General features: G+C 36.2%; 1 protein-coding gene and 1 pseudogene across 4 annotated transcripts in view; both read right to left on the reverse strand.

Moving 5' to 3' along the window:
• Positions 1–2,776: 2,776 nt before the first annotated feature.
• The window catches only part of RPS6KA3 (ribosomal protein S6 kinase A3), a 115,287-nt gene continuing 90,445 nt past the window's right edge, over positions 2,777–27,618 (reverse strand). For 3 of the 4 annotated variants that reach the window (XM_063083050.1, XM_063083051.1, XM_063083049.1), the window contains 12 exons: positions 26,711–26,799; positions 26,473–26,537; positions 26,293–26,395; positions 25,388–25,512; positions 23,509–23,634; positions 20,834–20,923; positions 18,466–18,624; positions 16,342–16,503; positions 15,116–15,192; positions 14,466–14,583; positions 9,620–9,760; positions 7,382–8,182 (listed from right to left, as the gene is read on the reverse strand). In XM_063083050.1, the coding sequence (XP_062939120.1) occupies positions 8,060–8,182; positions 9,620–9,760; positions 14,466–14,583; positions 15,116–15,192; positions 16,342–16,503; positions 18,466–18,624; positions 20,834–20,923; positions 23,509–23,634; positions 25,388–25,512; positions 26,293–26,395; positions 26,473–26,537; positions 26,711–26,799 (1,378 nt within the window). In that variant the 3' untranslated portion in view covers positions 7,382–8,059. Of the gene's footprint in view, positions 4,156–7,381; positions 8,183–9,619; positions 9,761–14,465; positions 14,584–15,115; positions 15,193–16,341; positions 16,504–18,465; positions 18,625–20,833; positions 20,924–23,508; positions 23,635–25,387; positions 25,513–26,292; positions 26,396–26,472; positions 26,538–26,710; positions 26,800–27,618 lie in introns of those variants that run through there. The other variant, XM_063083048.1, reaches the window with a different exon arrangement.
• On the reverse strand, positions 8,572–8,821 carry LOC134366702 (NADH dehydrogenase [ubiquinone] 1 alpha subcomplex subunit 3-like; annotated as a pseudogene).

Here is a 27,618-nt window from a genome sequence, read left to right on the forward strand (position 1 = left end):
AGAAAGAGGCCTCAGAATAAACCAACCCTGCCGACACCTTGATCGCAGACTTCTAGCCCCCAGAACTGTGAGAAAATAAATTTCTGTGTTTAAGCCACTCTTAAAGTTCTGTTGTTATGAGCGTGGGCTTTGGAGTCTGTGTTACTTTATGGCAGCTCTAGCAAACTAATGCAGCTGGCTATGCTGGGTGAATAGCTTCACTTCTAAGTAAACTTATTTTAAATAAATCACCTTTCTGCAAACATTAGGGTTTCAACATCATCTCTCTAGTGAAACGGACATACTTAGATGACAGAGAAAGTATGATCATTTAACACAGTGGTTCTCTACCGGGTACATTTGGCAGTGTCTGGAGACCTATCTAGCTGTCACAACTGAGGGAGGGGGGCAGTGATGCTTGCATCCAGTGCGCAGAGGCTAGGGATGCTATTAAACATCCGACAGTGCACAGTATAACCCCCACCCATGCCCCAAAGAATTATCTAGCCCAAAATGTCAATTGAACTGAGGTTGAAAAACCCAACAACAGATGGACGTCTCAGAGGGAAACTGAAAGATGATGGGGTACTCAAAAGTTCTGGGTTTCTTTTAACATTTGCAATATTTTGCAATTTACACAACTGAGGATGAAAGAATGTCTTTATGAAATGTATTTAAATTTGGCTTCAAGGCCAAAGGATTATGAACTTGGGCTTTGGAGTTAGAGAGACCTGGGTTCAAATCTAGACTCCACAGCAATGATTATTCTATGATCTTGGACAAGTTGTTTAATCTCTTTATAAGCCTGATTTCTCATCTATAACTTGGGTGTAGGAATAGTAATTACCATATTAGGGTTGCAGGAATTAAATTGATATAATGCATTCAGTGTTTAGCAATTGTGCCTAGTATATGATAATTAATCAGATTCCAGGTGTCTGAAAGTCCAAATATTTAAAAATCAAAAGTCTCTGTCAATTACCCAGTATAAAACCTCAAAGGAGAAAAAAACTTTAGCCTTCATTTCCCTACAATAGAATGGTTCCCACATCTGACTGATGATCAGAATCACTTGGAAGGAAGTGAGTCATGTGTACATCTGGAGGAAATGTGTACTAGGTAGAGAGAGCAGCAAGGGCTAAGGCCCTGAGTGGGAGCATGCTTGGCATATTGAAGAAATAGCAAGAAGGCCAGTGTGGCCAGAATGCAGCAAGCCAGGGGAAGAGTTTGGGGAGGTGAGATCAGAGAGGCAAGGAGATCAGATCACTTGTTCTAATCCCTAGTAGCTTTTAAACAAATCATTTTGGCTTCCATATTAAGAATAAACTGTAGAGGGCAAAGGTGGAAACAGACCGCACAGGCTACTGTAATAGTTCAAGCAAAAGACAATGGTGGCTTGGACTAGGGTATGTTTTTTGGGGGAGATGGTGAGAATGTTCTAAAATTAGATAATGACTGCACAACTTGGTAAATATTCTAAAAGACATTGTACACTTTAAATGGGTCAACTTTATGGCATGTAAATTATATCTCAATAAAGCTGTTAAAAAAAAGAAATGGAAGAATGGATCTGACTAATGAAAAATGAAAGAATTGACAAATGGTACTGAGGGCTTAACTGAGATTAGAAAACATAAACTTGAAGTGGTATCAGTTTGCATAGTTGTATGGTTTCTTCCAACCCCTAGTACCTCAGAATGTAACAGTATTTGGAGAAAGACCTTTAAAGAAGTGATTGCATTAAAAGGAGGCTGTTAGGGTGAGGCCCTAATGCAATATGACTGGTGCCCTTATTAAGAGTGGAGCATCAAGGGTGCACATGCATGTGAAGCAGCAGCAAGAGGGTGGCCATCTGCAAGCCAAAGAGAGGCCGCAGAAGAACCCAACCGTGCAGGCACCTTGTTCTTGGACTCCCAGCGTCCAGAACTGTGAGCAAATAAATTTTTCTTGTTTAAGCCACCCAGTCTGTGGTATTTCATAATGTAAGACTACTAAAAAACATCAACTGGGAAAGAAAGGGCTAACTTCAAGCCTAAATAACCCATTCCCTCTCTACCAGGAATCAATGACCTCAGTCAAATTTCCTTTCAGATGTGCTAGTGATGTTTATTAGCAGAAAGAAAATGGAAAGTCCTTACCTTTAAAATGCTTTTAGCAAGATATACTTGACCTTATAGATAGGTTATTGCAAAACCTGGAAGTTATGGATTTATGAGGCATGGCAGGCTGAAGAATGGGGGTTGTCATTTTAATTGTGTAATTAATGAAGTATAAAAAGATGTTGCAAAACCAAATAGCACCCTTTGTTTGAAGAAGGTCTCCACATACAATGCTCAGAAGGACAATTGTCCTTTGATCCTGAGTCCAAAATGCACTGTAAGGAGGGAGGAAAAGGGCAGTTATGGAGCTGAGTCTGGTAGTTTTGGACTTCTCCAAGAAAAGAATGTTTCATCTGTGCCTGGTGATCACCCCATATCCTTTGAATCATTAATCAAGTTTGGTACTGGGTAAGACTGATGATTTATGTGAATCAGATTTGACAAACGCTTTGAGGGAACTGAGACTATGCACAGAAAAATTATTTTGCACTAATTATTAACTCAAACATTCCTGTTTTAAGTTGTAGCAATCCAATTTTATAAATATACTTTGGATAGAATAATTTGATATGACAAAGGATTAGTCATCATGTAATTGAAATAATCTGATATAAGGGACATACATGCATTTATTTGAAACTTTATTATATAAATTTTCATTTCTTTTAAAGATTACAAAACCTGTTCTATGACAGGGATACAAGCAATATTGTTCCAGGATTATTAATGGATACATCTGAAAGAACTTTGATTACACATTAATAGTATGAATTTAAAACTTCCCACATTAGACTCTTAAGTAAAACAATTTAAAGTATTCAGTGATATTTGATCTTTACAAGCATTTCATAATTATGGCAGCAGTGCCAAGCATCTGATGTAATTTAACCATCAATAAAAGGTACAATACATAAGAACTCATGATATGGTACCTTGGGCTTCTGGCATGCCTCACTAGAGAGAAACTAGTATAAAGTAAGATCATATACAATAGTAAAAAAATATTTGTGATTTCTTTTTTTTAAAAACCGTTTAAGTAGCTAGCCACCCCACTCCCACCCATGGCCAAAAATGCAAAATAATTACATCCCTTAGGTGTATGCTTTCCCTTTTGTTTAGGGCAAGAGTTAAGATAAACTAATACATGTATACAATTTTAAAAGTTAAAAACTCATCATCCATAATCATTAAGGATGCTAAGGAATGGGAATACCATGAAGCTTTTTTTTTTTTTTAATTAAAAAACAAAGCTTTAGATGGTAAACTACACTTAATAGAAACACAACCCAAAATCTTTATCCTTATGCCCTTGCTTTGTATTAAATACTTCTTTGAAAAACTCAGTATATAGTTCACTTAGTACTACAGTGATAATAGGAGTAAAGATGTTCACTTCCATTAGATATTGAACTAATCTACTTAGAGAGGACTATTATAGCGACTCTCATCTCATGTACGTTTACATACACTGTACTCATATGGTATGCTCTAAAGAGGTTTTCTTGAGGTTTGCACCTCTGAACTTAAATCTCTAAATTTTCCTTTCCGCTAAGTCTGTATTCAAAATATCATATACTTTGCTAGTTGCTCTGGGAGAAGTAAGGGACATTTAAACAGCTTATCATGCAGTTCAAGGTTTAATGGCAAAATAATGAGGAAAGTGCCTTAAGAGGTAGGAAGTAGGCTCGCATTCCAACCCTCGGTATGCCCTGTTATGAACAGTTAAAAGACTGGAATCAAAGTGGTAAATGTGAGACTGATATAATACCAGGCTTAAGAAAATTAAGTTGACTTAGTTACTAGAATTCTTTGAGAACACCCAGTCACATTAGAACCAGTTACAAGTCACTCAACCACACAGAATACAGCAGTGTCAAAAATACAAAAAGCACACTGTAGATACAAATTCTTCTTGGTCATCCATATTTGGGTATTATCATTCTGTAGATTCTTCACTGGAAAAAGTGGTTAAGTGTGGCTCTGTAGAATACCACAGTCCCAAGAAAGTGAATTTCATTCCTTCATTAATTGGTCTCCACCAATGGTCACTTGGGGAGACTAGCAACATGTAAGCAACCTGGGGTTGAAAAGAGGACTATTTTCATTAATTGAAATAAAAATACTGAGTTAAGTCAACTTATCTGTGAGATAATGCTCAAAGTATATATCCAGTTTAGTTAAATGTGTTGAGCCTTTCAGAGGGACAGAGGTCTAGGACTACATTGGAATCTCCTGGTTTAAGCACCAAAGTCAGCCATAGAATTTATTGTATTTGTTAATCACAGAAAATAGGCCTTTTCTGACCCTTTACATTCCTGAGCTATCTGTCCTATTATCTTCATAAAACTCAAATGCTCAATACCATCATAAGATAGAATTTTCTCTATAAAATATAGTAAAGCAAGCTGAACAAACTTAGGTCATTTATAAAGGCCAGGAAGTAGAGAATATCAAGCCATGTTGAGATGTGTATTGTTGGCCTCCATGGTGATTAAGCACATCTGTACCATAGCTCCCAAATCTTGAATGCTTTTCTGTTAACTACCATCCCAGGCTGGGCCTACCCTAGTCCCTTTCCTACCAAACATACTTTGCCTTCTTTTGAAGACTTTGCGCCCACCCACCCACCCTCTGTTCAAATCTTTCCTGGGCTAAGGGGTCAGGGCACAGCTAACTGGACAGCTCCACCTCCCATGATGTCTCCCTATCTCCAACAACAGCCACTTCTTAAAAATAGACGGGAAATGGTTAACCCAAACCCGCTCTTTGGAGCGCACCGCATATGAAATGTGGAAACTCTATCACACACACACCACACCCTCTCTCCAGACACTCACAAGTGACTTTTCCCACACACCAGCCTCACAGCACGTCCACTTTGTGTCTTGTCAAAATTATTATATTTTTGGACTTTTGGGGTTTCTTGTGAATAAATGCATCCATATCAAATCTGTTAAAGTCGAGAGTCTACTGTACTTAAAAAGAAGACATCTCTATAAACCGGAAGAGGCTGAAATGATTTATAAAAAACAGATAAAAAAGGACAAAAAACTTACCGTAATTTATCATCATCACTTGAAAGGGAAGATACAAAATACATTGTAGTGTAATTCGTACTTTCCAGTATGTGCTTGGCAATGTTAAATACAATCTATCATTTTGGATATTATTTTGGATTATAAACTAAGAGGAAGTTTGCAAAAGAGGCCTGATAGTTTAGTTCCTTCTTTCACAGTGAAATATCTTTCAGACTGGACTGACACCTCATGGAAGAATCCCCAGTAACCAGTAGCACTAACTGGTGAAGGCAAGAAGCCTTCTGGGGTCTCAATACCACAACTACAGAGGCCTGGAAATATTGGACTTTGAGAAATTAATGGAAGGTTAACCCAGCACAAGCACTACATCAAAAACACATTGTTGGTTGAGTTTGTCCACTGGAAGTCAAAAGCAATGGGGATACCAGAACTACAGATGAAAGAAATTGTGCTCATAAACTGCTTTTTAGGCTGAAAACCTTCAGTTTTGTGAACACGTAACTTGCTTTTCTCCAGTAAAACTGGCAGCTTGACTAGGCAAAGAAGGCGATTATTTTTGATAGAAATAAACTTGACATCATATACCAGTAGAGAACTGCCCCAAGAAATATGTAGTTTTTGAACTCAGCTACTGGTCAGGTAATAATATGAAGGAAAGGAGGAAAGGCAGCATGTTGTTATGTAGAAAAAAAAAAAACAACAAAAAACCCTGAAATGAGGAGAAGTTAAGAATTCTAGTCTTTGATTTGGGTCTCAGGTTCTTTACATGAGTAAATTGGACCAGATAATTTATAAGGATAGTTCTGAAAGACTATGAGGGACAATACATCTAAGCAATTATGGAGTAGCATCAGTGTCAAAACTCTGAAATATATCTTTTTTCTGCTCAGTTACATTAACATTTTAAAAGTGTCAAGAATTTGGTATGACCATGGTTTGAAACACTGAATAGAGAAAAGAAAAAGCTTTCTTTCCAGGCAATGGAAAGCAGCTTTTAATTGTTGGCATCCATATACTCAAGAACTTTAAAAAAATTTATCTAGATCTTCTGATATCCCTCCTCCTATACATTTTTCACTTAGAAGATAAACTTACATTTGATTTCTATGCAATAATCATTTTGTGTCACTTGAGCAAAAGGAATGTTATAGATTTCCCCTTTCTCTGTAATTGCATAGAGGAGAAATTAAGGAATGACAAGTGGCTTTCAAGACACTGAGATGAACCACTCTCTTGACTTTGTATTCTTAGAGGATGATTTAAAGCTTCTGTCAGGAAAAAAAATTTCTTATGCAAATGGCTTAGTACATGACTAAGAAAGATCTGTTTGGGCACATTCTTCACGAGGTAAATTAAGTCACTTTTTCCTTGCTCATATGTCTTTTACACTACATACTGACGTAGTCTAGGTAACTTGGCAAAGATACAATAATGGGTACAGAAGTTTCTTTCATCAAACTGTGGAAACTGGGCCGGCCCGTGGCTCACTTGGGAGAGTGTGGTGCTGATAACACCAAGGCCACGGGTTCAGATCCTATATAGGGATGGCTGGTTGGCTCACTGGCTGAGTGTGGTGCTGACAACACCAAGCCCAGGGTTGAGATCCCCTTACTGGTCACCTTAAAAAAAAAAAAAAACTGTGGAAACTATCAAATTAGATGTAGATAATGAATACTGCAATCTAAGCAGACCCAGTGGCCATTACAAACTGATCATTTCTGAAGTCAGAGGAAGCACTATATGGCTATAGATCATCAGGAGGGATTCAGAAAAGTCAATGCTGAACATTGACTTAGCCTACCTTAGCTATGATTTCAGGTTAGAACAGATATTGTTTGACTAAGAATGTTTTATTCCCTAGAAAAAGAAAGTTTAAATCCAATTTCCCATAGAGGCCTGTGGCCTTCATTACATTCAAATTAGTGTTTTATATAGAATATCTATTCAATTACCTGCTGCTAAATTTTCCTTCACCAATCTCTTTACCATGACTCTTAAAGGCCTTTGACGTATACTGGCAAAATCCCAAATGATATGCCAAATACTAAGTATGGATACTATGTAAGATTAAAAGTGCAAGGACTACTCCCTTAATTAAGAAAAAAAGAACCCTAAGGAGTTGCAAAGTATATGGACTAACTTCATAGGTGTACTCTTGATTTCATGCCACATATATGTAACTTTCTCTACCACAATAGCTCTCTAGGTTAGCCTGACAGAGCACCTGACTTTAAGAAACAAACGAACAAACCAGTGAAACAGACATGGGGAAAGATATGTACATTTTGAAAGTATTACATTCAAAAGCTGTTCCACAATCTGGCCATTTTTAGGGCTGTCCAACAATACTGTTAATCCAGGTGAACTATTCAACCAGATTTAATAGTCAATTGATTAATAATAATAGGTTCCAAGTTAAACAAGGCATGTATACATTAAAGAAAGCAGTACGGAAATGTACTGTATATGAACTGTTTACAAAAACATACAAAATGTTGGATGGCACAAGGGATACAGTGCTAATATAAACGGATTGTTTAAGCTAAGTGCTTAACATAAATTGTCCATCCCTATAACTAACAAAGAATATTTAAAGGACATGAAATATTTCCTATAAAAATAATGCTATATGGTGTAGAGTACTTTATTCAGTGTATTTTTAGGTGGTATTTATATGTTCATTATTTTTCTTGTTGATTCAGTGAATATATTTTCATCATGTTTCCATTTTCATTTCAACCGAAGCTCCATGAAAATCTAACTTGCTAACAATCATTTAAAGCGAGAAGAGACGAAAGCAGGAGCAGCAGCAGGAGCAGCAGCATTATGGGTACCAGCTGGGACAGTGTGTGCTTGCAGGTGTCTCTCAGGTATGTGCTACCTGTCGCCAGAACTTGTGCTATCAGCTTACACCACGGTACCAAATATCTCACTGAGGTCACTTCACAGGGCTGTTGAGGTGATTTTTTTAATACCTCTCCGCTGAGCAAGAGTAGAGCGGCCTACTGGTTCCAAAACTGGTGACTGATTACGGTTTAAAGCAGAATATGTAGCTGCCATGGCACCCTGAAAAAAGGAAAGAAAGGTAACAACAAAAATGACAATGGGTAGTCACATGTACACAAATATGAAATGAAAGTTTTTTCCAGATAATTTTTCATATGCAAATATATATAGATTTTATTAGGTTCATAATGAAAATAACCACACTGGTCAAACCCTCTGATTTAATTCAAACTGGTCAATGTGGGGAATTGAAATTATGTATGAGAGAGGACAGGGATGGGTTCATAATAAGCAGTCCTCACTTTTCTCAAGGATATTCAAATTTTTTCTTTGCAATCCTTTAATATGAGAGGCAGCAAGGCATGCTTTTTTGGGGTGGGGAGGGGAGGTTTTCACATTTTTATTGGGGGCCACAGAGGAGGGGGCCTCTTCCCTGTCAATGGAGGTGCTCACAGTTTCTTTAGCCACTCCAAGCTGGGGCCCTGGGCATCCTGAGGGTACATTGGGCTGGGTACATTGGGCATGTTTCCATCATCTTGGAGGGGCACTGGGTAGTTGTAGGGCATGACCTGTTTAATTATGATGGCATGCTTGGTGTAGGGGCAGAATTACTGTGAGGGTCCCTATGGTGAAGGACATGACCAGCACCAGCTCTGTGGCCCACACTTTCTTGAGGAAGGCGGTGAGTTTTGCGGCCATCTTGGTCTCGGCAGCACCCCCCACCCTTTTTTTTAAATAAGACATGCTCTTTAAGTTAGGAAATCCATAAGCTTATCTGTCCTTATTGATAGTGAATACTCACCTATGTAGACTGGCAGAAATCCAGAAGTCACTCTTAAACTAGTTTTATTACTGATATTTTGGCATGCCTTGACTTTTTTTTTTTAATTTTACTTTAAATTTTCATACCCTTTAATCCAGTAATCCCACTTAATGTAAGTAAATGATAACACACACACACACACACACACACACACACACAAGAAAGAGCTAAAACTATGAATATTATCACAATACAGATCTGGTCCAACAGTGATTATTAATTTAAAACACAGTGAGTACATATAAGATAATATTGGATAGCTTTTTTTTTTTAATGGCTCTAGTATTTATTTTTTATTTTCTTTTTTTAATCATTATTAGCATATTCATTATTACAAATCATGATTTTTCTTTATGACCTTTACCCGACCTGCCCCTCCTCAAACCCCGTCCCTCCCTCATAACCTTAGGTTTTGTTCTCTCCTTCTGCAAGTTCAATGAATTGTTGTGGTCTTTTTTTTCTCTCTTTCCTTTTTTCTTAGCACCCAGTTATAAGTGAGAACATGTTGACTTTTTCTTTTCTAAGTCACCCACTGTAAGAGAACCCCACACCAGAACTGGACATAGGCTGAAAGGGAAAGGTGCTAGGGGCACGGTGAAGACTTCTCAAGAGTCTCAGCTGGCCCTGTCTCTCCTGGAGGACAGCGGAAAACAGTGACTGAAGAGGCCACTCACCTTTACTAGATGTGGCGCATCCTGTCTGTTTAGTTGGTATTGGGGCAGTTGGTCCCAGTGGACGATCCAAGGATGTCTGAGCACAAGAGCAGCAGTCAGTCTCTGATGCGGGTCTACATGAAGCATCTTTGACACAAGGTCCTGTAATGGGAAGAATAAAACAAGCAAAAACCTTTTTTTTTTTGTTGCTTCTTTTTGCTTCTTTTTCTATGGCACTTGATAGTGTTGAGCATTCTTCCTCAGCTTCTATGACACTATTTTTTCCTGGTAGCAGCCCTTTGGGCTCAAGGCAATTTGGTTAATAATTTGGGGAAAAAACCAAAACCCTAGTCTCTGTTTTCTCCCCCTGAATAACAGTAATTTCAGTGCATTGCAAAGGATCAATTTATCACATTCTATGCATCTTTAAGCACTCTGGCTCCTTTTTCCCTCAGATTTTCTAAGTTTCCTACATTTTTGTAGGTTCATTTCTAAGTAATGTTCAGCTACTTACGACTCTTTTTGTGCTGCTGGTAATACTGAAAAGCAGAACATAAATGTCCAATAATAGGAATTTAATTGGAGGACTCTAAATGCACCCCCCCCACACACACGCAATTACAGAGTTCTTTTCACTTTATTTTTCTACTTCAAAAGCAACTCATGGACATTACAGAAAAATCAGAAAATAGAAGCAAAAGAACATGAAGAACACCCATAATCCCACTCTTATAGAAACAATTACTTTTAACACTGCCTATCAATCCAAACGCTTTCCTATGCATGGAATATAGATCCATGTAATGGTTTTACATTCTTCAAAATGATAATGTAATTATCATTTATAAAAGCCATCTTTTTTTAACAGGCTTAATTAATTAACTTTATTTTTCCTTGTATAAAAACCCTATGTTGTAGCCATGGCTGGAGCCTGGGTCCTCTGCATGGAGGGTCTTTACAAGATGGTCAGTGAATTTCTTTCTTTTTTTCTTTTTTTTTTAAAAAGATGACCGGTAAGGGGATCTTAACCCTTGACTTGGTGTTGTCAGCACCATGCTCTCTGAAGTGAGCTAACTGGCCATCCCTATATAGGGATATGAACCTGCGGCCTTGGTGTTATCAGCACCGCACTCTCCCAAGTGAGCCACAGGCCAGCCATGGTCAGTGAATTTCTGATAGGAAGACTTGGTGAACACGGTCTCCTTCCATCTACCACTTGTTTAATTTTTCATTCAAATATATTTATTGAATATCCATTAAAGGCCAGGCATTCTGCTAAGCACTAAGTAGTTAGTGAACAAGAGAGAAATGAACTTTGGCTTCATGAAACTTTCAGTCCAGAGAGAGAGAGAGAGAGAGAAAGAATCAATTACAAAGCAAATAAGAAGTTCTCTGATGGGATGAACAAATACAAGGTATAGCTAGAGGATCATATAGAGACACCTGACCTAAAGTGAGTGGGGTGGCTTAGAAGTGACTACTTAAGAGGAAAGTGAGACCTGAAGGATAAGCAGGAGTTGGATTAGAGAAGGGAAGGGGGAAACAGAGCGTTTCAGGTAGATAGAATAGAGTGCATTTGGAGGAAAGCTCTAAGGTGCAAGAGAACATGTCACAATTAAGGAACTGGCAGGAATACAATGTGGCGCAGCATAAATTTATTGTCAAGGAGAATGTGGCAGCAGATAAAGTGAGAGAGGAGAAGGGACTAGACCAGGAAAGCCACTGCAAGCCATATTAGCAAATGTGGACTTATTCTGGAGGCAATCAAGCATTTAAAACAAGGGAGTGATGTGGTCAAGTTTGTACCTCAGAGAGGTCACATTCACTATGTGTGGAGGAAAGTGGATTGGAGGGGCCAAGCCTTGAGACTCCAATTTGGAGACTGGTGAAAGATGACAGCTTCAGGGAGGAATATAAAAGACAGAGAAAAATGGATGGAATTGAGGGATTTGGGAGAAAGAACTGACAGACCTGGTGGTTGACTAGATATTGGAAATTGGGGAGATGTTGCTCCAAGTACTCCTCTGCCAACAGACATTTACAGTTTCTTACTTTTAGTTATCATTAACAGCTAAAAATAGGACTAAGCTAATGAACAGAATTAGAAATAAAAAGTGAAAAAATTAGGGACCTCCCATTTCAAATTCTGAAAGGGATTAAAGTGCTTAAAATGCATAAAAGGTTGTAAAACTGCCCAGGGGCACAACAGAACTCTATTATAATTTTAATCAAATCACTTTGAACTACTTCTTCTCCTACTGCTACTCCTTGAACAGCTACTCCTAAGCTTTCTCTTTAAATGGTGGTGCTCCTTTGAATTCCCTTCTTGGATCTCTTACCACTCTACTCAGATAATCTCATTCATACTCATGGCTTTAGCTACTATAGATAATGACAACTCCTAACTTCAAGCTCTACCCCAGACTTCTTTCCTAAGATCTATATCCATATAACCCATTACCTAATGTACATACATCTCTTAATTATATCACATAAGCATCTCAAGTTCATAATGTCCAAATTTGCAACCACTGCTCCTTTCGAAACTACTTCTTTTGTATTCCACATCTCGGTGAAGACCATCTCCACCCCCCATGTGGACTGCATGCTTGATAAATGCCTTCTCCTTCATTTCTTATGTCCAATAAACCACCAAGTCTATTCTGCCTCCTAAATTTCTCTTCCATTTGGCTCAAATTCCATTACAACTGCTCTAGTTTAGGTCCTCATCATTCATGACCTGAAATATTGCAAAACTTTACAAGTAAGGTCCCTAATATTAGGTCACTGAGGACTGAATGAAACAATGCAGGTAAAAGTGTTAGCACAGTACTTGGCACATAAATGCTTAGTAAATTGCAGCTATGGTTCTGTTCTTCTCAAAGCCACGTAAGACACTTATGGCTCAAATGACTGACAACATTCACATTTGCAACTTGCTCTTGAGGGGACACACCCAGATTGATGACCCCTCCCTTCCATTTTGTGGGTAATCATGGTATTACACCATGCTTATAATCACAAGTCTGAACTGGACATAATAGCAAAGTTTACTATTAATATTGTGGAATCTGTAAGACAGGCTGTGAGTTAGATGCAATTTTTGGTGCTCTATGTGTGTTTCCATCCTTCCGTCTCTTTCTCTCTTCCATCCATTCCGTCTCTTTCTCTCACCAAAAAACCATACTGGAATGCAAGTGAATGAGAACAAAATTATAGAGATAACCTTAACTCGCTTTGACTTATTAAAAAGGCAAATAATGTATAAGTTCTGATAGTCTGTTACTGGTAACATAACCTCACAACTGATCATGACAAAATTTGTGGCAGACTCCAAGGACGAGAATTACTGCTCCAGGGAGTGCACTTTAAAAAGGAAAATCTCATCACTGTTCTGCGTCATATTTTTTAACAGTTCCACAATACCCAGAGTGAGCCCACAATCCTGAGCACAGGCCACAAAGCCTTTGCTGGTCTGTGTTCATCAGCACTAGTCACATCCAATGACCTACCTGGAGGCATTCTGCTATTCCCGTGCTATCATCAACACCTATATGCACATGCTGCTCCCTCAACTTGGGATGGACTACATCCTTCTGCTTCTCAAATCTGCCTGGCAATCTCCTTCACTGCTTCTGGAAAGCTTTGCCTGAAATCCTTCTGACCGAGAGTCATCTACGAACTTCTTTAGCATAGAAACTACCACTGTTACAGCACATGTAACACTGTACCATGCATGTTTGGCTGTCTGTGAACTAGACTGTGAGACTAGACTGAGATCAGAAACTCCATCTTTGTTACATGTATTATCTCTAGGGCCTTCATTTATTAAGCACATTGTAGGGCTGTAGGGGCTCAATAAGGAAGTTACAAAGGAAACACCCAGAAAAATGAATTACCTGGTTTAAGAAATTTTACTGTTAGAAAAAGGTAATGGCTAACATTTTATTTTAAATGCGGTTATAAAACCAAATATTATCTACACAGACATTAAACTAGTTAACTGAAGCTTCATGATGCCAAAACAATCTGTATAAATTTTTGATGTGCTCCATTTACTTATACAGTTACCTCAACTTAACCTTCTACCCCTAATAAAAATCAGTAAGCACTTTTACCAATATATATCTTCTTTATCTCCTCTATGTTTTTCTTATTTTGAAGTGAAAAACTTTACTCTTCTTTTTTAAAAAAAGAATTTTCTATAAATAAAGTGAAATTAGAGCAGAGTTGGAAAGCAACTCAGTGTTATTCAGGGGATGGCAGATCTTCCACTGAGAAGGGCTTTTCAAATTGATTTCAAGCAGATGCTATACAACTATGCTATTACTTATTGTGAAAAAGATGAGACCCCTTTTTTCATAATATAAATAAAAAATATAATACGGTGTAATTATTCTAGGGAATGAGGGCTCTGGAATCAGATATTTAGTTTGAAGCGCCCACACATACCTAGTATGTCACCATGGACAAGTTCACACTAAAATTCTGGGTCTTGGTTTCCTTCTGTGAAATGAGGACATTACCACCTATTTTACAGGGTTGTTATAAGAATTACATGACTGGAAATAATTTAGGTAAAGTGCCGTGTGAGGCACATAGCAGAAAGACAAATCACAAAGACTACCACCATTACTATTCATCATGTTCGTCAGTAAGAAATAGCTTTAGATGTATAGATAATAAGGCCAAACCAATGTCTTCTGGGAAAGAAAGAAATAATTGGTCCATTTATTAGTTCAAGTTATTTGGTAACAACACTTCAACATACTACTTTATAAAAAAAAAGTTTCTGATAATATTTCTTCTCACCATGGATTATGAAAAATTATTTTCTCAAAAGCTTGTAATAGAAATCCATACTTACCTTTGCCGTGTCTGAAACAGAATTCCAGTAACCACCACTGAGTGAGAATTTTCCGCTCCCTATTCGTGCCAATATTTCCTCTGGCGTATCATCAGGACCATTTGCAAATGGAGTATAACTAATTTACAATAAAATTAAAATGTTAATAAAATTCCTTTTTTGGCTGGTAATCTTTCTATTCACTTTTATTTACAATGTCCAAAAGTACTCTGAGTAATTTGGTTAATGGAATACTTTACTGAAATCTACCAAAATGTAAAAAAATCAATAAAATGAAGCCCCTTATGGCACCAGGTCAAGGTATAGGTTATAAAATACTAATTAGACTTGATACACAATAATATAAATATTTTAAGATATGGCACACTATAGAATAAAATATTTTAAAATAGTATACATTTATGGCATAACAATAGTACAAAAAAGGTATGGGAAGTCAATTTAAGACCTCAAGACATTAATAAATAGTACATTATAGAAAATCACTACTGATATAGCTATAAATGTATTATCACAGGACTGCATATATTAGATAGCATGAGAAAACTTGGAAAGAAAGATATTATAACACAGGAATTAAAAAAAGAAACCTAGATAATTTAAGCAAAATATTAATGAATAAATGCTTACAACATATGGTACATACTCACCCAGTAAGCATTGTATAGAGGAGGACACCAAGACTCCATATATCACAAGCAGCATCATAGCCTTGTCGTTTTAAAACCTAGAAAAAGTAAAAAATTAGTATTGCCATACCACTATTTTATATATATTTGGATAAACTGTGAAATGAATTATAGCTCCCAAATCAATGCATATAAGAAAAACCTCAACAGAGCATGATTAGCAAATATATTAATCCTATTCTAGAGTACTCTACTACTAATAATTCACATATATATAAATTTAACTGGTATTTGAAAGAACATTTCTTGAGTGTCACTGTAGGCACATGGAGAAATATAAAACAAACTGAAGATAAGTTTCTTATTTTAACAAATTTATATTTTGTGTGGGGCTATAGAAATGGTTACAAAAAACAATACTTTTTTTTTTTTTTTGTCGTTTTTTCGTGACCGGCAATCAGCCAGTGAGTGCACCGGTCAGTCCTATGTAGGATCCGAACCCGCGGCGGGAGCGTCGCCGCGCTCCCAGCGCAGCACTCTACCAAGTGCACCACGGGCTCGGCCCCAAAAAACAATACTTTTAAGAACACACATAACCTAGTACAAATGATAAAGTATGAAATAGTACATATATAAGCATAGAATTTGATTCATTCAAGCATTTAATAATCTCCAACTATTACCAGACATGTGCTATGACAAATACAAACAAACCTGTGATTTAAAAAATTGGAATCTGGCAAGGGAAACACTCAACTCAACATGATAAGTATGATAACAAAATCGTGTCTGAAGTGCTAAGGGTATAAAGATGAGGAAGCAATTTATTCTTGATATGGGGAGAGAGGGAAGGCTAGGTGGCAGGCCATTTGTACTGGACCTATAAGTAAGAATTCAATAGACAGAGGGAGGAGGTGGGGAGGGCAGAAAACATTCAAAGGGCAGAGGCAAGAGAGCAGAGCAGGTTTAGTCATAAGCAAGGAGTTCAGTGTGGCCAGAACTTCAAGTAAAGGATACTAGAGAGATTGAAAGGCTTTTATAATATCTCGCTATGGAATTTAGATTTTTCTACTGTAGGCAATCAGATGTCATTGAAGCATTAAACAGGGAAATAAAGGACTAGCATTTTATCCTAATTATTTTTTCATAACTCTTCAATTAAACAATTATTAATTATTCTATATTAAACACAACAAACAAGTTTTTAAATGTTTTGAAGTACTGTAAGCAAATTCTCTCACAATTACCTCTGGGGCAACAAAATTTGCAGTATAACAAGGAGTCATGAGTAGACCATTTTCTGCTCTCAGCTGTTTTGCAAAGCCAAAATCGCAAATCCGAATAGATTCCGGATTACCAGATTCATCCACATAAAGAATGTTGCTAGGTTTCAAGTCTCTGTGAACCACCTAATTGAAATACAAATTAAAGAATTACATTAACATTACATTTCCGTTATGAAAAGTTCTTTATTCACAAACCATCAAGTAATGCACTTAACAAGATGATGAGTGCTGACGTTTAAATTATCCCAACAGTAGAAAAGCTGACGATGTAAGTATAAATCTGTAACATAGACCTGGGGCAAGCAGAAGGAAGAAGAAAGAATATTACTTACCTCCTCCCCCCTCTTTGTCCAATTGGGTAATCAGGTTAAGGAGAAATGCAAATACCAATAATATTTATCTCCAGATTATTCACTCATTTAAAAATATTTATTGAGTGCCTATCATGTGGCAGGGTATTATATAAGGACTTGCAAATATTGTGGTGAACGAGACCCATAAGATCCTGGCCTTTCCATGATAGAAGCTTACAGTAGTAAGGAAGGCAAAGAATAGACAGATTGAAAGATGGGGCATAACTGGGAACATCACTTTAAATAGCGTGGTCAGGGAGGGTCTCTAGAGGAGGCAACATCTGATCCAAGACCTGAAGAACAGAATGAACAAGCCATAAGAACAATGGGGGAAGGTCATTCTAAGTAGAGGGAACAGCGTGTACAGGTATGTACACAACAAATAAGAGCTGGGAGACTAAATGGAACAGGCATGGCATTCAGGTGTAAAAACGAATTAAAAAAAAAAACAGACTTGGTTTTAAGTATTGCCTATCTGACTTACAAGTGAAGATGTCACACACGCAAAAAGATACATTTTCTTTAGAGCTTTGTATTACTTTCCTCCTTTAATGACCTACTTGAATACTTCTTTTATCATAAGCTTCTCTGACACTCCTTTTTAAACTTAAGTGTTTCTTCCATCACCAAATTGAGTCTATATTCTAGTCAATCATCTTAGTTTTAGTTCCTAACGTCCAGAACATTACTTCTCTAACAATTTTAATAATTAATTACTGCTGAAGCATTGGGAAAAGAACATGGAAGATTCAGATGACTTCAAGGTCATAAATTCTTCAGTGAATATTGAGTTCTACTGATTTCAAGGTACAGTACTAGGCAAACTTGACAAGCTAAAAGTCAGGAAGCTCTAGAATTAACACATTCCACTTGTTAGCTTTTAGAGGCAAAGGCAAACAAAAAGAGAAAAGAATGCATTGAAAATGAACTCCTTAATCCCTTTGTATACATTTATCAAAACATCATGTTGTATACCAAAAATACAAGGGTACTTCAAAAAGTTCACGGAAAGATTTGTATTATCAATTCTATTTTTTCCACAAACTTTTTGAAGCACCCTCATATATATATAATTTTTATTTGTCAATTTAAAAAATTTTAAAAAGAAAAAAAAAGTAATCTTTTATTTTTTTTCTTGCTTTCCATCCTTCTTCACTCCTCTGCTGTTCTCCTTTCCTCCTTCCTGCCCCCCATTTTCTCCTTTCCCCTTTTCCCTCCCAGACTTCCTTTCTTCTAAAAGATATATATTTTTTGCTGTTTACTAAAAATATGTATGCAGGAAGAAATGAGGAGAGCACCCACCACCCAGAAGCCAGGTGACTACTTGGCCTCATTCATTTTTAGAATTTCCTTTTACATGTAAATAGAAACCAGGATTCCCTGGTTCTGCTTCTAACTTGAAGTGGGCCTGTTTTCAAGGGTATAGAGTGGCCTAGCAGAAATGATGCTATGTTTTCCAGGTCAGGAGATCTCACTCATTTGTTTTGGAAAGTATAACAATTTAATATAAACAAGCTAAGATTTCAAAATAGCACTTTAAGCTCAGTGGGAGAAGTTTGTCTAGAGGAAAACCAGTAGGATAATTAAGCTAATAGTAGTTACTTTCCATTACATGCATAAAGAAACTTCTATCTTTATAATTTTGGCTCAGACATTAAGAAAGAAAAAGTAAGAAAAAAGACGTCTGTGTGTATTCATGCACACGTATATATATAATGTTAAAAAGACTTACCCCTTGTGCATGAAGATACTCAACAGTTTTGGTTATAGTAAACAGGACAGCACTGGCCTCTCGTTCAGAAAAAAATTTCTGTCTAAGAATTTTATCCAGCAATTCACCCCCTTTCATAAGTTCTGTTACCACATACACATATTTTCCATCATCATATACCTATAAAATTCAACATCAAAATATAAAAAATTATTTGAAGCTTTACATGTGCCCCAAAGTTTAGCATATTAAAGAGAAATTAAAACTCATTTTATGTTCAAGAAAAATTTTACTTGTCAGAACCAATGGAGATACGAAATTTGCAAACAATTTTATACATTTAATGTTAAAATAAATACTGCATGTTATCAAATGTCTAGAAAAGAGGACATCAAATGTTCACATCACAAAGAAATGATAAAGTTTTACATTTACAGGCTAATTACTCTGATTTGATCATCACACATTGTACACATTACTGAAATGTAACTCTGTACCCCATAAACATGTACAATCAATATGTTTCAATTAAAAAAAAGAATATTAAAACAGGAATTGATGGGACAATGTCAGAAAAGCATCCTGTAACTTCCTTCTGTGAAACTTCGTTCATGGCAATCAAAGTAACTATGGGCATCATATACAAAAGGATGTTGAACTTTTGCTCTTCTTGATCTCTTTTCTATCTACTGACAATGGCAGAAACTGGTACAAAGACACACTCCTGTGATTTTCCTGGAAATTCTGCAATAGCAGACCTTCTGTATTTATATACACAGAACAAATGAACTATTCTGGTTCTGATTAAACTGAAAGACAAGTTGTAGCCAAGAATTATGTAGGAAGATTAAGTAGCAAAGAGAAATTCCATAGAACCACACAGAAGCATAAAAGTGAATTCCCCATGTAGAAAGATCACTGGAATTTTGGATTTGTACCCTGGGCAATCTCTGAGATAATCCCTTTATTAAACCAGTCTTTTTTATTTTCTCCTAACCACAGAGTTACTGGAAAACTTTATTTAGCTCCATGGGAGGTACTAGGTACCATACAAGTGCCGGGGTCCAAAATATGGAGAAAACAAGGTACCTGCCCTCAAAGTTTTTACTCTAGTAGGGAGAAACAGACATAAAAAAGAGTAACAAAGTGTTGGTGATGCTGTAATAAAAGTCTGGGGAAATTTTTAGACTTTGGAATTTGAAGTGAAAGAAAGAATTAAGATGTAATAATAAAAAAAAAGTAACAAGTTAGGGTGTTTCCAAGGCAAGGCTGAGAAAAAGTGTTTTCTACACTTTCTAATTTTCTTGGTTGTAATCTTAGAGATTATGTTAATTAAAATCACTTAAGTTAAACAGCTTCACATTTTAATGTGACAAAGTTAACATTCTCTAACAATGAGCAGTAATAAAATAATATGAGGAAATTGGAGTTCTGACAACACTCACATATGGCTGTTGAGTCTAAATGAGCACCATCAGCAAGAGAGGACTTAATACTACCTGGGGAGTTCATACCCTCTATCAATACTGTTATAATAGAAGCCACAAGAGATATAGGTAGCAGGGTATCATGACAGCCCAGGGAAAGGATATCTCACTTGTCCTGGGGGTGGTGATGGGTAGGGCAGGCTTCCTGGAGGAAGCAGTGCCTTAGCAAAGTCTTACATGTGTGTGGTAGTTAGCCAGGCAAAGAAGAGGGGAAATGGTGTTCTCAACTAGAGGAATGACAAATTCAAAGACAAAACAGCATGAGAAAATGAGGCATACTCAAAAACCCGTACACACCAGAGCATGGCTGGAGCAAGGGTGTATGAGGAAAGGTAAAAACTACTACAGAGGAAGGCAGGGGCTCGAGGGGCTGGGGAGCATGAACTGTAGGCAGGTAAGCAACATGGGCAGATATGTGTGTTAGATCTCTCTGGCAGTAATGTGGAAGACAGTTTGGGGAGTCCGTGGAGAGTGAGACTAGTCAATACTGAATATTAATAGTAATATTAATATTGAGGGCTGGCTGGTTAGCTCAGTTGGTTAGAGTGCAGTGTTAAAACACCAAGGTTAAGGGTTCAGATCTCTATATTGGCCAGCCACCAGAAAAGAAAAAAAATAGTAATAATACTGAACATTTGGGTAAATGTTCAAGTAAATGGAAGTAAATGCAGATTAAAAGCAATAATGTCAGAAACAATTTTCTTCTTAAAGCAAAAGTAGAAAAATTAACTATATAAACATTTTTCTTTATAAATGAGATTATGTTATAATAATGCTGCTCTCAAATCTCCTTTTTTAAAGTCAGTATATCAAGTTCTTTGTCTACCACATGATATTTGAAAATATTCCAAATGTGAGTTAGATAGCTGATTCAAATGATCCACATTAAAGAATCTACTTACATCCTTTAGAGTAATAATGTTTGGATGCTGCCCATAACGAAGAAGAATTTCAATTTCTTCTGTTGGGTCTCTCTTGCTTTTGTCAATAATCTAGAAGGTAAACACTTATCACAAAATCATAACTATACAGTTATAAACCTTAAATGTTTACAGCTATAGACCTGAGGTATTACATTATATAAATACTATATGTAGAAGCCATTTATCAATCAGTTTTATTCATCCACCTGACCAGACTGTTTAACTAGGAAGCCAGCCTTGACATAGGTGGCAAGGCTGGAAATTCTAACCTGTGAGTCACGTTCCCACCAGGACTTTCCAATGTCAGCTTTGTAGTAAGTTTAAGACTTACTAAAAACTCAAAAGCCTCAAGAGGCTGGCCAGTTAGATCAGTTGGTAAGACTGTGGCCTTGTACCATGAAGTCAAGGGTTTGGTTCCCCATACCGGCCAGCGTGAAAAAAAAAACAACAAAAAAACAAAAGCCTCAAGAAAAGGTACCAAGAACACAGTTAATGTCTTGAACATTTGGGAACTCAGTCAACTTCTAACCCCTATCAATACAGATAATTAAGAGCTAGATGTATCTATAACACCATTAACATGTTTATTGAATTAACTTTACTTCCTTTAATAAAATGCTTCAATGGAATATCCCATTAGTTGTCAGGTACTTATAAAAATTAATTAACATTTAAGTAGAACAAGCTTATTTTTGAAGCTAGGCAGAAAGCTATACAGAAAACCACACCCAAAACTTTATTTGGCTAGAAATAAATTTAATTATCATAATAAGCCCTTTAAAATACTAGTATAGCTTTCTAACCCTTTTATGTCAGCTGATTCTTAAAAATGTTTCTCTTAATGTTTTAATCTATTAAAGTAATATGTAAAAAAGACAAATTTGGCTTTCAATCCATTCAAAGGGTAGTCTAAAACAAATTTTGTGGCCTTCGTGTATTCAATTTTAAAACAGCTTAGTAATTAATGTATGCAATAATTATCCAAATACTCCAGCAACCTAGGAAAGAGCTTACAAATCTCACTATAAGTCCAATCTTCTATATGAAATAGATTTAGTTTTTAAACAGTTCTGTACTTGGAGAACAGGGAAGACAAACATATAAGGTAATCAATTGCGAATCATAATGTGGATTTAGGCAAATGGGTGATTAAGAGGAGAGGTATATGGAATATGAGGGTGCTTCAACAAGTTTATGGAAAAATAGAATTGAAAAATAATATGAATCTTTCCATGAACTTTTTGAAGTACATTTGTAGACATGCTAATTCAAGAGAAAAATGACCTGGGAGTAGTCTTTTGAAAACCAGAACACATTGGGAGGTGTTATTTTTGGCAACATTCTCTGATCTGCTAATATGAGACCAGGTTTCGTTATATCTGTAACTTGTACTTGTGGACCTCAGATCTGTAGTAATTTCAGTAGAATCTAGTTGTGCTGGGATTGCTCCTACGAATCTAATTTAAGTCACAATAATCCACAAATATCTTGGAGATATTCTCAAGGCTTTGGGCATACTGCTCCAGGTTTCTGTAATTCAAAGGGGACCTCAGGACATTTCTGCTTTTTCTGATGTGTTTATGAAGGCAAGATACATCCTTAAACTGCCTACCCAATACATTCTTCTTCTCTCCTTTCATGTAAGCAATTTGAAAATTTCTATGTATCTTAGATTTCAATAAGAGCAATGAATAGGAGAATAGCAAATTAAATGCTATTTCTATGGTTCAATCTTAATATCCAGCAGAAAGCCTTATAGACACTTTGTGTATTCTTTTCAAATGAATACTTTACGTGATGACTTTTTCAAGCAATTACATCCAAGTTTAGAATAGTAATAACAATTAATGTTACTCTCTCACTAAGTAAACATGAGTTACCCATACTTGTAAACTAGTTCTAAGGTTCAAGATGAGTTGAAAGCTTTAGACATTACTTAAATTGTTTGAGATGGAAGAGCAGAGGTTACTATTCCAAAAAGTGAAAAGGCAGAGACTTGAATATAGTGTTTGCTCACTTATAACTAAAATTTTGAAATTCCCATTTTATCACAGAGCTAGGTACCTTGTTTTTGGCTTAGAAAATTCTGTCTTAAGACATCTGATTAAATTAAAACAGCTAATAGTAATACATTTTATGACAGTGGTTCTTATCTTTTTATTGGTTAACGGATCCTTTTACATGTGAAGAAAGGTATAAACAATTTTTGCCAGAAAACTGTAAACGTACAAAATTTGGCACACAATTTTGAGGAATTCGCTGACACCCTGACCATAAAATAAGGACTCTTGAGAGTAAAAGGCGTACTATTAAAAATCACATGAGCCAATCTCCCCACACTGCTGGAACATCTCAATATGAAATAACAGAAACATTTTAGGTCTAATTTTATTTAAAAAAAAAAAAAAAAAGAGTCACATGAGGTGTAAACTGGTACTGCCTTGAGTAAACTAAAAGTATGACCACCTTACCTTTAGCACACAGGGGGAACCATGGTTCTGGATTATGATCTCTGATGATCACTAGTCAGATATTTAAATTTACCTTAACTTTTTATAACACTTTTACCAAAGAGAAAAGCGTAGTTTTTAAATGGTACTGACATGCATGAATAAGAACTGTTAGAGTTGCATTTTAAATTTAAAAACATTTACCTTCACTGCAAACTCCATGTTTGTGGCTTTATGTATACATCTTTTGCAAATAGAGTAGGAGCCAACTCCAATATCTTCTTTTACTTCATATCCATCAGTAAACTGAATACTGTTCCTGTGCAACTGCTACAAACAAAATTGTAAGTTGATAAAGAGTTCCGTAATGGCTTTAGTGCATTTTATACTAGGGGAATATGTTACTGAGCATGCATTGCTGATGCTAACCATAAACATAAATGAACATCAGTAAAAACAAAAATGAATCTTCATAGCACTTATTCTTCTACAAGTGCATATTTTGGAAGCGTCTACAATAAAATGTATGGCAAGACATATACATTAAGAAAAGCTTATGTTAAAAAGAAAAAATTGAATATGTACAACAGAAAAAGCAGAGCTACTTGACAAGGGGCCTATAGCCTTGTCTATGATTTAGCCCCATTTCACTCCCCAACCAACTATAGGTTTTTGAAGCACCTTTGCAAACGAGGAGAAGTTTGAAACCTCTGGGATAGAAGAAAAGATTTAGAAGGATTCAGAATGAGACCATCTGGATTCTTGTCTCAGATGTACCACTAATAGGCTGTGTAATTGAACCTGTGTTTTCTCAGAGGATAATGGTGAAGATTAAATAAAAACAATGTATTTGCAAGTAATACCTGTTATCATCATTTTGGACTTTCAGCAGCCATGCTCCCCCCGCCCCTTTTCTACCTCTAAGTCAAAGCTTTATACAACTTCTGTGAGAATCTGTTTATGCGTTAGGGTCTAATAACATATGGTAGATGAACTTTGTTTAAAAACCAGCTTTTAAATTGGTTTTCTAGAAAGTAGAAAGCACGATGACTGACTTGTGAAAAAAACCTTAGAGCAAAAGCAACTTAATCATCAAGCAAATTCAAGCACTAATGATACCTTAAAAACAAGTAAATGTGTCAAAAGATATATCTAGTTCCCTCTATGATTAGAAAGATGAATTAAATTTATCTTTCCATAATAGGATAGGAAGGAAGAAATCTAATGGTTTTTACTGCTTGTGTTTCTCCAACAGTATTTACTAGTTCAGTCTCCTGTTACAAACACACACACACACATACACCCCTAGAAACCTGCTTCTATGGCCTTTACCTACTTTTACTCCAACTATGAGAAACAGAAGAGATAAAAAGGTAGCGGGCACCATAAGGTAGTACCCATAACTACTTCTTCCTACTGATAATGGGGGCTCCAAAAGAGCAAGGACACAACACTTGGAAAACTAAGGATGTGAGTTATTTTTTATTTCTTATATCTTTCTAAGGCAGAGGTCGGCAAACTATAGCCTGTGGGCCAAATATGATTAACTGCTTGTTTTTGTAAATAAAGTTTCACTGGCACACAGACATGCCTATTTGTTTACGTATCATCTATGGCTACTTTTGTGCTACAACAGCAGAGTTGACTAGTCATGACAGAGATCATATAGCCCACAAAACCTCAAATATTTATTATCTGACCCTTTACAAAGAAAGTCTGCTGACTGCTTTTTTAAGGCATCAAGGAGACCTCCATTCATTACAGCTGACCTGATAGAGGCAGGGGATGAAACAAACTAGGCCTGATAAACATTTGAAGCACAGGCGAGGGGAGAGACAACATGGTGATGTTTACTTCAACTGTCTTAGAATTCCACTTTCAAGTCACATAGGTATCCAGGATTTTGGTTCATGCAACCTTTTCAATGACATATGAAAGGAATTTCTAAAAGTAACATTAATGATATAAAACGTATTTTAAGCTTCTCACTTAAAGTCAGCAGATAAAATCTAACCTAATTATTCATATAGTGAACTATATCTTACAATATTTCAAATTTAAAAGTATTTAGACATCCACTCACCTGAACAATTGAATGTACACCAACTGTCTGCATAGCTTGGCTTTCATCATCTGAGGTAATAGCAACAAAACTAAACCCCCGAAAAAGCTGATGTGCATTTGCACTAGGTGGAATGCCAGGTGAATCTGAAAATAATAAGAAATTACTAAGAAGATTCCTTTGAAAGGTAATTAAAGGAAGAATTGTTGACATTATGACCTTTCTCACTTATTCTGGAATTCTACTTTTCAGGCACCCAGTATATACCTCTTGCTCTCCAGAATACCTCAGTGAGGCACTGTATCAGATCTGTCCTGATTGCTTCTTGCCATCATAACTCTAATACCCCAGTCTCTCAGAGGAGCCTAGAAAATAGCTAATTTCATTTGAAGAATATAATAAATCGATGAATTACTGGGTTAATGGTATTTGAAACTAGCACTGTCCCACAGAACTTCCTGGAATAACAGACATTTTCTTTATCTGTGCTGTCCAATATGGTAGACACTAGCCACATGTGGCTATTGAGCATTTGAAATGTGCCTAGTAGGACTGAGAAACTGAAATTGAAATTGTTAATTCAATCAATTAATTAATTTATATTAATTAATATAATTATATATAATATAATTATATATTATATTATATATAATTATAATAATATAATTAATATAATTAATATTTCAATTAATTTAAGTTTATTTAGCTATATGTGGCTACTGGCTATCATATTGGACAGTGCAGCCCTAAATGATAACCTAACAATAGTATGGCTCCTAATTAGGGGGGAGATATAAGGTTGACCTACAGCAAATTTAGGAGATTTGAGGATAGCATAGAGAGTTATCCTAGAAAAGATTTTGTGATTGAACAAGAAAAAAATACATCTATTGTCTTATATGTGGGTTTTCATGTTTTCTCCTTACCTTTGGGAGTTTTTGCAGTAAACTCAGGATCAAAATAGAATGTATCTTCAGGCCTGCCAGTTGCAGGTTTAAAAGGTGGGTGAATTTCTCTTCTATACAGTTTCTGGAGGAAAAAAGAGAGACTTAGACATGTGTTAATTATAAAAAATATTTCAAGCTAAGTTTTCATTCTATACTTACATTCCAGTCTATTGTTGAGAAAAATGAATGCCTTTTAATTTCTTCAACTCCATCTGGTCCTGCACCTATCAAAAATTGATTGGTAATTTTATTTCAAGGAGAAATATATATATTGTTCAGTCTTTTGTTTTAATACTTGTCTGAGTATTTAATAATTCCTCCATGAAAATAAATCTTCACTCCCCCTAAAAAACCAAACACCAACAAACACACGAAACAAATTAATTAAAATTTTTACCTAATCTGTTTGCAGGATTTCGTTTGAAAAGCATTCGTAAAAGACTCTGGGCTTCAGGACTCAAAAACTGTGGCATCCCAAGTTTGGCTCTAAACAATAAATCCACATAATAACATTTTATTTTTAGAGACATCTGTACTTTTATTTTTAAATTTTTTAAATTAAGCTTTTTAAGATACTCGTATATGCACACTCAGTTATAATAATACAGACTCCCTGTGTTCTTTACCCAGTTTCCCCCAATGGTAACATCTTATAAAAACTACAGTACAATATCACAACCAGGATACTGACATCGAGACCATCTGGTGATCTCATTTAGATGGCCCCAGTTTTACTTGCACTTATTTGTGTGTGTATGTTTAGTTCTATGTCATTTTATCACATGTTTAGGCTCCTGTATGGATGTGTCACAGTTTGTTTATCCATTTACCTGTTGAAGGACATTTGGATTGTGTCCAGCTTTGGGCTGTTATGATTAAAGTTGTATGAACATTCATGTACAGGTTTTTGTATGAACATATAATAGAATTTTAGTCCATAATCTTCTAATAAACTTTTTAATTTTTCAGAATTTTGCACAAAGCACTGTGAGAATAAGATCATCTGAGTCTTAGTTCTGGCTCTGTTACTAAGAACTTTGTGACCTTGGGAAAGTCAATTCCTTTGGGACTTACTACTGTCTCATAAGCAAAGGGATTGGACACTAACAGCTAACAAACAGCTCCCAAACTGCAGCCTTGGAATCCCCTTTCAAAGAGAATTTAAGAAACCCAACATTTAAAACTGCTAAGAGAACATGTGCTTCATATGTCACTTCCCCCTCCCATTCCCTTTAGCAGCGCCTGCAGGGAGGGGGAACTGGTAGAAAGGGGGTTTGTGGAACATTGAAGACTCTGTGGCACACA

This window comes from Cynocephalus volans, chromosome X (assembly GCF_027409185.1).
Source record: "Cynocephalus volans isolate mCynVol1 chromosome X, mCynVol1.pri, whole genome shotgun sequence".
In the NCBI taxonomy this organism is placed as follows: Eukaryota; Metazoa; Chordata; class Mammalia; order Dermoptera; family Cynocephalidae; genus Cynocephalus; species Cynocephalus volans.